General features: G+C 57.9%; 1 protein-coding gene across 1 annotated transcript in view; it reads right to left on the bottom strand.

The window, feature by feature from the left end:
• Nucleotides 1–266: 266 nt before the first annotated feature.
• LOC147412697 (spectrin beta chain, non-erythrocytic 4-like) overlaps nt 267–12,875 on the bottom strand; it is a gene marked incomplete at its 5' end in the record, with an annotated part of 36,999 nt that continues 24,390 nt past the window's right edge. Inside the window, 9 exon segments of the mRNA XM_086481107.1 lie at nt 267–428; nt 5,010–5,052; nt 5,170–5,343; nt 7,529–7,825; nt 9,170–9,244; nt 9,340–9,761; nt 11,439–11,635; nt 11,807–11,891; nt 11,989–12,127. Of these exon segments, the coding sequence (XP_086337233.1) occupies nt 267–428; nt 5,010–5,052; nt 5,170–5,343; nt 7,529–7,825; nt 9,170–9,244; nt 9,340–9,761; nt 11,439–11,635; nt 11,807–11,891; nt 11,989–12,127 (1,594 nt within the window).

The following is a 12,875-nucleotide window of genomic DNA, read 5'->3' as shown; positions in this document are numbered from 1 at the left end:
GACTCTATGGCTTGTGCATGGGAAAAGGGGGGGCTGAGGAGGGGGACCCCAGGGTTGGGGGGAGGGGGGGGCACTCGAGATTTGGGGGGGGGACGGGCTCCCCCCAAACCCACCCCCAAGCCCCCCCTGGGTGGGCGCAGATCTGAGCAGGGTCCCCCTGAGTGTGTGTGTGTGTGGGGGGGGGTCCCCAAAAGTGGGGGGGGGGGGGGGGGAAGGGGGTGCGGGGGTGGGGGTGCAAGGAGGGGGGGGGCGGCGGGGGGAGGGGGTCACTTCCGTCTCCCCGAGGTGCTGGGGCGCCGGTCGCCCTCCCGCCGGGGGAGCCCCTCGTCGGTGGAGGAGGTGGTGAGCAGGGCCTGGCTCCAGCGGGCCACCTCGGCGTGCTCCTGGGCGCAGGCGGCCAGCGCCCTCAGCCACCCCCGCATGTCCTCCTGGAAGAGGGGGGGGGACACGGAGGGGGACCCCCCCCAAAATCGTCAAGCAGAACCTCCAAAAACCAGCATCGCCCCCTCCAAAATCGTCGGCAGGAGCCCCCAACCCAGCATCGGACCCCGCAAAACGGCAGCAGAACCTCCGGAACCAGCATCAGGCGCCCCAAAATCCTCATCAGAGCCCTCAAAACCATCATCAGGAACCCCAAAATCCTCATCAGAGCCCTCAAAACCATCATCTCAACCTCAAAATCCTCATCAGAGCCCTCAAAACCATCATCAGGAACCCCAAAATCCTCATCAGAGCCCTCAAAACCATCATCAGAACCTTCAAAACCATCATCTCAACCTCAAAATCCTCATCAGAGCCCTCAAAACCGTCATCAGAACCTTCAAAAACATCATCAGAAACCCCAAAATCCTCATCAGAGCCCTCAAAACCATCATCTCAACCTTCAAAACCATCATCAGGAACACCAAAATCCTCATCAGAGCCCTCAAAACCATCATCTCAACCTCCAAAACCATCATCTCAACCTCAAAATCCTCATCAGAGCCCTCAAAACCATCATCAGAACCTCCAAAACCATCATCAGGAACCCCAAAATCCTCATCAGAGCCCTCAAAACCATCATCTCAACCTCAAAATCCTCATCAGAGCCCTCAAAACCATCATCAGGAACCCCAAAATCCTCATCAGAGCCCTCAAAACCATCATCAGAACCTTCAAAACCATCATCAGGAGCCCCAAAATCCTCATCAGAGCCCTCAAAACCATCATCAGATCCTTCAAAACCATCATCTCAACCTCAAAATCCTCATCAGAGCCCTCAAAACCATCATCAGAACCTTCAAAACCATCATCAGGAACCCCAAAATCCTCATCAGAGCCCTCAAAACCATCATCTCAACCTCAAAATCCTCATCAGAGCCCTCAAAACCATCATCAGGAACCCCAAAATCCTCATCAGAGCCCTCAAAACCATCATCAGAACCTTCAAAACCATCATCTCAACCTCAAAATCCTCATCAGAGCCCTCAAAACCATCATCAGAACCTTCAAAACCATCATCAGGAACCCCAAAATCCTCATCAGAGCCCTCAAAACCATCATCTCAACCTCAAAATCCTCATCAGAGCCCTCAAAACCATCATCAGGAACCCCAAAATCCTCATCAGAGCCCTCAAAACCATCATCAGAACCTTCAAAACCATCATCTCAACCTCAAAATCCTCATCAGAGCCCTCAAAACCGTCATCAGAACCTTCAAAAACATCATCAGAAACCCCAAAATCCTCATCAGAGCCCTCAAAACCATCATCTCAACCTTCAAAACCATCATCAGGAACACCAAAATCCTCATCAGAGCCCTCAAAACCATCATCTCAACCTCCAAAACCATCATCTCAACCTCAAAATCCTCATCAGAGCCCTCAAAACCATCATCAGAACCTCCAAAACCATCATCAGGAACCCCAAAATCCTCATCAGAGCCCTCAAAACCATCATCTCAACCTCAAAATCCTCATCAGAGCCCTCAAAACCATCATCAGGAACCCCAAAATCCTCATCAGAGCCCTCAAAACCATCATCAGAACCTTCAAAACCATCATCAGGAGCCCCAAAATCCTCATCAGAGCCCTCAAAACCATCATCAGATCCTTCAAAACCATCATCTCAACCTCAAAATCCTCATCAGAGCCCTCAAAACCATCATCAGAACCTTCAAAACCATCATCAGGAACCCCAAAATCCTCATCAGAGCCCTCAAAACCATCATCTCAACCTTCAAAACCACCATCAGGAACCCCAAAATCCTCATCAGAGCCCTCAAAACCATCATCTCAACCTCAAAATCCTCATCGGAGCCCTCAAAACCATCATCTGAACCTTCAAAACCATCATCAGGCACCCCAAAATCCTCTTCAGAGCCCTCAAAACCATCATCTCAACCTTCAAAACCATCATCAGGAACCCCAAAATCCTCATCAGAGCCCTCAAAACCATCATCTCAACCTCAAAATCCTCATCAGAGCCCTCAAAACCATCATCAGAACCTTCAAAACCATCATCTCAACCTCAAAATCCTCATCAGAAACCCCAAAATCCTCATCAGAGCCCTCAAAACCATCATCTCAACCTTCAAAACCATCATCAGGAACCCCAAAATCCTCATCAGAGCCCTCAAAACCATCATCAGAACCTTCAAAACCATCATCTGAACCTTCAAAACCATCATCAGGAACCCCAAAATCCTCATCAGAGCCCTCAAAACCATCATCTCAACCCCCAAAACCATCATCTCAACCTCAAAATCCTCATCAGAGCCCTCAAAACCATCATCAGAACCTCCAAAACCATCATCAGGAACCCCAAAATCCTCATCAGAGCCCTCAAAACCATCATCAGGAACCCCAAAATCCTCATCAGAGCCCTCAAAACCATCATCAGAACCTTCAAAACCATCATCAGGAACCCCAAAATCCTCATCAGAGCCCTCAAAACCATCATCTCAACCCCAAAATCCTCATCAGAGCCCTCAAAACCATCATCTCAACCTCCAAAACCATCAGCAGGCACCCCAAAACCATCAGCAGAACCTCCAAAACCATCATCAGACCCCTCAAAACCATCATCTGAACCTCCAAAACCGTCAGCAGACCCCTCAAAACCATCAGCAGAACCTCCAAAACCATCATCTGAACCTCCAAAACCAACAGCAGGCTCCCCAAAACATCAGCAGCCCCCAAAAAACATCAGCAGAACCTCCAAAACCATCAGCAGGCACCCCAAAATCATCATCAGACTCCCCCAAACTTCATCAGACCCCCCAAACCACCATCAAGGCCCCCCAAAACCACCATCAGACCCCCCCAAACCACCATCAGACCCCCCAAACCATCATCAGACCCCCCCAAACGTCATCAGACCCCCCAAACCACCATCAAGCCCCCCCCAAACCACCATCAGACCCCCAAACTACCACCAGACCCCCCCAAAACCACCGTCAGACCCCCCCAAACTACCACCAAACCCCCTCAAACCATCATCAGACCCACAAAACCATCATCAAGGCCCCCCAAAACCACCATCAGACCCCCCCAAACCACCATCAGACCCACCAAACCATCATCAGACCCCCCCAAATGTCATCAGACCCCCCAAACCACCATCAAGCCCCCCCCCAAACCACCATCAGACCCCCAAACTACCACCAGACCCCCCCAAAACCACCGTCAGATCCCCCCAAACTACCACCAAACCCCCTCAAACCATCATCAGACCCACAAAACCATCATCAAGGCCCCCCAAACTACCACCAGACCCCCTCAAACCATTATCAGACCCCCAAAACCACCATCAGGCCCCCCAAACTACCACCAGACCCCCCCCAACCATCATCAGACCCCCCAAAATGTCATCAGAACCCCCAAACCACCATCAAGGCCCCCCCGAACCACCATCAGACCCCAAAAACCATCATGAGACTCCCCAAAACCACCATCAAGGCCCCCCCAAACCACCGTCAGACCCCCCCAACCACCATCAGGCCCCCTAAACTACCACCAGACCCCCCCAAACCATCATCAGACCCCCCCAAACTACCACCAGACTCCCCCAAACCACCATCAAGGCCCCCCCAAAACCACCACCAGACCCCCCCAAACCACCGTCAGACCCCCCCAACCACCATCAGGCCCCCTAAACTACCACCAGACCCCCCCAAACCATCATCAGACCCCCCCAAACTACCACCAGACCCCCCCAAACCACCATCAAGGCCCCCCCAAAACCACCACCAGACCCCCCCAAACCACTATTAGACCCCCACAACCACCATCAGGCCCCCCAAGCTACCACCAGACCCCCCCCAAACCACCATCAGACCCCCCAAACCACCATCAGGCCCCCCAAACTACCACCAGACCCCCCCCCCCCCCATCATCAGACCCCCCACAATGTCATCAGACCTCCCAAACCACCATCAAGGCCCCCCCGAACCACCATCAGACCCCCAAAACCATCATGAGACTCCCCAAAACCATCATCAGACCCCCCAAACCACCATCAAGGCCCCCCAAAACCACCATCAGACCCCCCAAACCACCATCAAGGCCCCCCAAAACCACCGTCAGACCCCCCCAACCACCATCAGGCCCCCTAAACTACCACCAGACCCCCCCAAACCATCATCAGACCCCCCCAAACTACCACCAGACTCCCCCAAACCACCATCAAGGCCCCCCCAAAACCACCACCAGACCCCCCCAAACCACCATCAGACCCCCACAACCACCATCAGGCCCCCCAAGCTACCACCAGACCCCCCCCAAACCACCATCAGACCCCCCAAACCACCATCAAGGCCCCCCAAACTACCACCAGACCCCCCCCAACCATCATCAGACCCCCCACAATGTCATCAGACCCCCCAAACCACCATCAAGGCCCCCCCAAAACCACCACCAGACCCCCCCAAACCACCATCAGACCCCCCAAACCACCATCAGACCCCCCCAAACCACCATCAGACCCCCCAAACCATCATGACCTCCCTCCCCCCCGCCATGGTCACCTACCTCATCCTTGGCTTGCAGGAGGAACTCGCTCCCATCGCTGGTCCTACAAGAGAAAGACCTACTCAACGCCCCACCCCCACCCCCCACCCCCTCCCTTCTTCTCCCCGGGGCCACCAAGATTTTGGGGGACCCACCCCACGAGCCCCCCCCCCCAACGTACTTGAGCTTGAAGACGTTCTTCTTCTTCTTGTAGTCGCTGGCCACCTCGCTGGTGGAGTGGTGGAGGTTGAGGAGGGGTTCGCCCCCGTGGGTGCTGCCGGCCGCTTGGCCCTTGGCGTCCTTGTAGAAGCCCAGGTCACCTTTGCTCAGGACGCAGTAGAGGTTCACCCAGGATCTGGTGACGGCGGGGGAGGGGGGGAGGGGGACACACACAACACGGCGCGGGGCGGTTGGTGGCCCCAGCGGGTGACCCGAGGCGGCTGGTGGCTTTGCGTTGGGAGGGGGGGGTGGGAGGAAGACCCGAACCCCGGGGCACCCGCTGCGGTTGGTGGGTCTCCAAGCTCTGGAGAACCTTCTCCATGGATGGGCCTCCATGTCATGGAGAACCTTCTCCATTGGTTGACCCTCCATGTCATGGAGAACCTTCTCCATGGATGGGCCTTCACGTCATGGAGAACCTTCTCCATGGATGGGCCTTCACGTCATGGAGAACCTTCTCCATTGGTTGACCCTCCATGTCATGGAGAACCTTCTCCATGGATGGACCTCCATGTCATGGAGAACCTTCTCCATTGGTTGACCCTCCATGTCATGGAGAACCTTCTCCATGGATGGGCCTCCAAGTCATGGAGAACCTTCTCCATGGATGGGCCTCCAAGTCATGGAGAACCTTCTCCATTGGTTGACCCTCCATGTCATGGAGAACCTTCTCCATTGATGGGCCTCCAAGTCATGGAGAACCTTCTCCATTGGTTGACCCTCCAAGTCATGGAGAACCTTCTCCATTGATGGACCTCCATGTCATGGAGAACCTTCTCCATTGGTTGACCCTCCAAGTCATGGAGAACCTTCTCCATTGATGGACTCCCAAACCCTGGTGTGTGTTGTTCATGGATTGACCCTCCATGTCATGGAGAACCTTCTCCATGGATGGACCTCCAAGTCATGGAGAACCTTCTCCATTGGTTGACCCTCCATGTCATGGAGAACCTTCTCCATGGATGGACCCCCATGTCATGGAGAACCTTCTCCATTGGTTGACCCTCCAAGTCATGGAGAATCTTCTCCATGGATGGACCCCCATGTCATGGAGAACCTTCTCCATTGGTTGACCCTCCAAGTCATGGAGAACCTTCTCCATGGATGGACCCCCATGTCATGGAGAACGTTCTCCATTGATGGACCTCCATGTCATGGAGAACCTTCTCCATGGATGGACCCCCATGTCATGGAGAACCTTCTCCATGGATGGACCCCCAAACCCTGGTGTGTGTTGTCCATGAGTTGATCCTCCAAGTCATGGAGAACCTTCTTCACTGATGGACCTCCAAGTCATGGAGAACCTTCTCCATTAATGAACCCCCAAATCCTGGTGCATGATGACCATGGATGGACCCTCCAAGTCATGGAGAACCTTCTCCACTGATGGACCCCCAGATCTTGGTGCATAATGACCATGAACTGACCCTCCAAGTCATGGAGAACCTTCTCCATTAATGAACCTCCAAACCCTGGTGCGTGATGTCCATGAATTGATCCTCCAAGTCATAGAGAACCTTCTCCATTGATGGACCCCCAAATCCTGCTGCAGGATGACCATGGATGGACCCTCCAAGTCATGGAGAACCTTCTTAACTGATGGACCCCCAAATCCTGCTCTGTGTTGTTCATGGATTGACCCTCCAAGTCATGGAGAACCTTCTCCATTCATGAACCCCCAGATCTTGGTGCATAATGACCATGAACTGACCCTCCAGGTCATGGAGAACCTTCTCCATTGATGGACCTCCAAGTCATGGAGAACCCTCTCCACTGATGGACCCCCAAATCCTGGTGCATGATGACCATGGATGGACCCTCTAAGTCATGGAGAACCTTCTCCATGGATGGACCTCCATGTCATGGAGAACCTTCTCCATGGATGGACCCTCCAAGTCATGGAGAACCTTCCCCATGGATGGACCCCCAAATCCTGCTGCGAGATGACCATGGATGGACCCTCCAAGTCATGGAGAACCTTCTCCATTAATGAACCCCCAAATCCTGGTGCATGATGACCATGGATGGACCCTCTAAGTCATGGAGAACCTTCTCCATTGATGGACCTCCATGTCATGGAGAACCTTCTCCATTGGTTGACCCTCCAAGTCATGGAGAACCTTCTCCATGGATGGACCCTCCAAGTCATGGAGAACCTTCCCCATGGATGGACCCCCAAATCCTGCTGCGGGATGACCATGGATGGACCCTCCAAGTCATGGAGACCCCTCTCCACCGACGGCCCCCCAACCCCTGCTGCCCCCCCCTTCCCTCCCCGACCCCACCTGCCCCCCGTTGTGTGTGTCCCCCCCTGCCCCGACCTGTTGGACGCCTTCTTGTTGGGTCCATCGAGCTCGTGCTTGCGGAAGAGGAAGCCCTCGTGGTGCACCGTGTGGGTGGGGGGCGGCGGGGGCGGCGGGGCGCTGCCCTGCGCCGGGGCCGACCGCGACCTCCGCGGCTCCCCCGGGCCCTGGGCGGGGTCTTTGGGTCGCGGGCGCCGGCGAGGTTTGGGGCGGTCGCGGGCGCGGGGCCGGTCGGGTCGCGGCGTCCTCTCCGGGAGCCCCTCGGGGCCGGCGGGCAGGCGGGCGGGGGAGTCCCGTTCCCGGGGCTGGGGGGGGGGGGAAGGGATGGGAGTGGGGATGTGGCGCCTGGTGGCATCCCCCCACCGAGGTGGGGGCGGCGGGGGGACGTCAAGGAGAGACCAAGGGGACAGCAAGGAGATGCCGAGGAGACACCGAGGGGACGCCAAGGGGACACTGAGGGGACATCAAGGGGACATCAAGGGGACATCGAGGGGACGTTGAGGAGACATTGAGGGGACGTCAAGGAGAGACCAAGGGGACACCAAGGAGATGCTGAGGGGACACCAAGGGGACACTGAGGGGACATCAAGGGGACATCGAGGGGACATCGAGGGGACGTCGAGGGGACATTGAGGGGACATTGAGGGGACGTCAAGGAGAGACCAAGGGGACAGCAAGGAGATGCTGAGGAGACACCAAGGGGACACTGAGGGGAGATCAAGGGGACATTGAGGGGACATTGAGGGGATGTCAAGGAGAGACCAAGGGGACAGCAAGGAGATGCTGAGGGGACACCGAGGGGACACTGAGGGGACATCAAGGGGACATTGAGAGGACACCGAGGGGACATTGAGGGGAAGTCAAGGAGAGACCAAGGGGACACCAAGGAGATGCCAAGGGGACACTGAGGGGACATCAAGGGGACATTGAGGGGACACCAAGGGGACATTGAGGGGACATTGAGGGGACACCAAGGGGAAGTCAAGGAGAGACCAAGGGGACACCAAGGAGACGCCGAGGAGACACCGAGGGGATGCCAAAGGGACACTGAGGGGTCATCAAGGGGACATTGAGGGGACACCAAGGAGAAGTCAAGAGGACATCAAGGAAGGAGTTGTTGAGGGGACACAAAGGAGACATCAAGGGGACACAAAAGGGACACCAAGGGGACACTGAGGGGACAGGAAGGAAACATCAAGGGGACACCAAGGAAGGGGACATTGAGGGGACATGAAGGAGATGTTGAGGGGCCACCAAGGAGACATCAAGGGGACATAGAGGGGACATCAAGGGGACATTGATGGGACACCAAGGGGACACCGAGAGGACATCAAGGGGACACCAAGGAGAGACCAAGGGGATGCTGAGGGGACACCTGGGGGGACACTGAGGGGATGTGACAGGGACACCAATGTCATGCCAAGGGGACACCGAGGGGACACCAAGGGGACACCATGGGGACACCAAGGGGACACCAAGGGGACACCAAGGGGATGCCAAGCTGAAGGCAAGGAGATGCCAAGGAGATGCCAAGGGGCCACCAAGGAAATGCTGAGGAGACACTGAGGGGACACCAAGGGGACACCGAGGAGAAGCCAAGGGGACACCGAGGGGACGCCCAAGGGGACACCGAGGGGACGCCCAAGGGGACACCGCGGACTCACCGAAGCCGGCAAGGGGCCACCCGCCTCCTTCTCCTGCAGCTGCTCCACGATGTCGGCCAACGTGGCTTTGCTGTCGGCGGAGATTTGGAGGGGGCTGGGGGGTTGTCACATCCGTCCCGGCCACCCGCCGGTGACACCGGCGCCCCCCCCGTTCCCCGCGCTCACCCGCCGCCCTTGCCGTCGTGCCGCGGCGGCTCCGGCTCGCTGGATTCCTGCCGCTCCAAGCGGCGCTCTCGCCGCTCCCGGCGCCGTTCCAGCAGCCCCGTCCTGCCCTCCCCGGCCTCGTCGGTTTTGGGGGGCGCCGGGGTCTCGCCGGCGGCGGTGGTGGCGGCGGCGGTGGCGGGGGGTGGCTCCCCACCGGGACCCCCCTCGCCGGCAGGTCCTTGGACGCGGTCAAGCTTGGGCTGTAGGCGCTCCGGCCGGAGCTCGTGGCGGACGTAGGCGACGCGGGGCTCCAGCCGTCGGGTTTCGGGGCGCTCGGGCCCCCCCGGCGTCGGCGTTGAGCCCCCCGGGGGTTCGCCCAGAAATTTGCGGCTCAAGAGCGGCGTCGGCGGCTGCTTGTTCTGCTCCGCTTTGAGCTTCTCGATCTGCGGGGGGTGGGGGGAGGGGGGGGGGGTGGTGGAGATGGGATGGGGATGGGGATGGAGAGGATGGAGAGGATGGAGATGGAGAGGATGGAGAGGATGGAGAGGATGGAGAGGATGGAGAGGATGGAGAGGATGGAGATGTTGGAGATGGAGATGTTGGAGATGGAGATGATGGAGATGGAGATGATGGAGATGGAGATGATGGGGTTGATGGAGATGATGGAGAGGATGGAGAGGATGGAGAGGATGGAGAGGATGGAGATGATGGAGAGGATGGAGAGGATGGAGAGGATGGAGAGGATGGAGATGTTGGAGATGGAGATGTTGGAGATGGAGATGTTGGAGATGGAGATGTTGGAGATGGAGATGATGGAGATGGAGATGATGGAGATGGAGATGATGGAGATGGAGATGATGGAGATGGAGATGTTGGAGATGGAGATGTTGGAGATGGAGATGATGGAGATGGAGACGATGGAGATGGAGATGATGGAGATGGAGGTGATGGAGATGTTGGAGATGGAGATGGTGGAGACAGAGGTGACGGGGTTGATGGAGATGAAGATGGTGGAAATGATGGAGATGATGGAGGTGAGGGTGGAGATGGTGGAGATGGAGACGATGGAGATGTTGGAGATGATGATGGGGATGGAGATGGTGGAGATGATGGAGACAGAGATGATGGGGTTGATGGAGATGAAGGTGGTGATGGAGATGGAGACGATGGAGACGATGGAGATGGAGGTGATGGAGATGGAGGTGATGGAGATGATGGGGATGGAGATGATGGAGATGGTGGAGACAGAGATGACGGGGTTGATGGAGATGAAGATGGTGGAAATGATGGAGATGATGGGGATAGGGATGGAGATGGTGGAGATGGAGATGATGGGGATGGAGATGGTGGAGATGGAGATGATGGAGATGGAGATGGGGATGATGGAGGCGATGGAGATGATGAAGATGGGATGGGGATGGAGATGAAGATGATGGAAATGGGGATGGAGAATGAGATGGAGGTGGGCATGGGGATGATGGAGATGGTGATGATGGAGGTGATGGAGATGACGGGGATGATGGGGATGATGGGGATGATGGGGATGATTGAAATGGATGGGGATGGAGAATGGGATGGAGGTGGGGAAGGAGATGATGGAGATGATGGTGATGGGGATGGAGATGATGGAGACGGGGATGGAGATGATGGAGACGGGGATGGAGATGATGGAGAGGATGGAGATGATGGGGATGGAGATGGAGACGATGGAGATGATGGGGATGGGGATGGAGATGATGGAGACAGGGATGGAATGGGGATGGGGATGGAGATGGTGGAGATGATGGGGATGGGGATGGAGATGGAGATGATGGAGATGATGGGGATGGAGTTGGAGATGGAGATGATGGAGACGGGGATGGGGATGGAGATGGTGGAGATGATGGGGATGGGGATGGAGATGATGGAGACGATGGAGAGGATGGAGAGGATGGAGAGGATGGAGAGGATGAAGACGATGGGGATGGGGATGGAGATGGAGATGATGGAGAGGATGGAGATGGGGTGGGGATGGGTACAGCGATGCGGCTGCTGAGCCGGCACCTACGGTGGCCCCGGGGGTGGGCTGGGGGCCAGGGCGCGGCGGGGTGGGGCGGGGCGACACCAGAGCGCGGCCGTACCGTGGTGAGGCGTCGGAGGGAGCTGAACCTCTCCTCCCACGCGGCGGCCGCCTTCCGGAAAGCTTCGTGACGCCGGATCAGCTGCTCCACCTCGTCCACGCTGCTGCCCAGCTCCTGGCTCTTCAGGAGGGGCTCCTGGGCCGTCAGCCAAGCGTCGGCCACCACCGCCTCCTGGGCGAACTGGTGGACCTCCAGCACTGCCGGAGAGACGGACCGGGGCGGCGGCGGGGGAGGGCGGGGCAGGGGGGAGGGGGAGGGGAAGGACACGCTCATGGTGGCACCGAACCCCCCCATCAAAGAGCATCCCGAGCCCGCCCGGCGGTTGGAGGAGGTGACCCCGGCCCACCCGTCCCCGAGGTGGGACTCACTCTGCTGCAGCCACTCCCAGCGCTTGTCCCACTTGTCCATCATCTCCTTCTTCTTCGCCAGGAGCTTCTCCACGTGGGTTTTGATCTGCGGGGGGGGGGTGGGGGGTGGCGTGGAGGAGGTGGGTTGGGGGTTGCTTCTCCTCACGATGGCCCCGCCCCCACCCCCCACCCTCCTCCGGCACCTCGTCGGCCGCCGGGCTCTTGCCGAGGATGAGGGTCTTGCCCAACTCGAGGCAGGTGGCGATGCTCTTGCCGCGGGCTTCGATCTCGCTCTTGAGACCTTGGTGGTCGTTCATCAGCAGCTCCACCGAGGAGACGTCCCTGCGGGAGGGGGGCGGGGCAGGGGGGAGGGGGCGGGGGCTGGGAGGGCGGGAGGGGACGTGGACGGCCACCCCGGCCCCGGGATGGGATGGGAGAGGGGTCCTCGGCGTCGTGGGTCGGGGAGAGGACGGGGTTCCTTGGGGTGGGAGAGGACGGGGGTCCTCCAGGTGGGGCAGGACGCGGGTTCTTGGTGCCGCGGGCGGGACAACACGGGGGTCCTCCAGGCGGGACGGGCCGTGGGAGCTTGGGATGGGCCAGGCCATGGGACCTTGGGATGGGCCATGACGTGGGTCCATGGGACCTTGGGATGGGCCAGGACATGGTTCCTTGGCACCATGGATGGGCTAGGACATGGTTCCTTGGGATGGGCCAGGCCATGGGACCTTGGGATGGGCCAGGACATGGTTTCTTGAGGTGGGACAAGCCATGGGACCTTGGGATGGGCCAGGACATGGCTCCTTGGGATGGGCCAGGCCATGGAACCTTGGGATGGGCCAGGACATGGGACCTTGGGATGGGCCAGGACATGGCTCCTTGGGATGGGCCAGGCCATGGGACCTTGGGATAGGCCAGGACATGGTTCCTTGGGACGGGACAGGCCATGGGACCTTGGGACGGGCCAGGCCATGGGACCTTGGGATGGGCCAGGACATGGGACCTTGGGATGGGCCAGGACATGGGACCTTGGGATGGGCCAGGACATGGTTTCTTGAGGTGGGACAAGCCATGGGACCTTGGGATGGGCCAG

The sequence above is a fragment of the Leptosomus discolor genome, unplaced genomic scaffold (assembly GCF_034619465.1).
Source record: "Leptosomus discolor isolate bLepDis1 unplaced genomic scaffold, bLepDis1.hap2 HAP2_SCAFFOLD_233, whole genome shotgun sequence".
Taxonomy (NCBI): Eukaryota; Metazoa; Chordata; class Aves; order Leptosomiformes; family Leptosomidae; genus Leptosomus; species Leptosomus discolor.
Note: the sequence above shows the minus strand (reverse complement) of the source record. Positions and strands in the feature narration are given on the sequence as shown.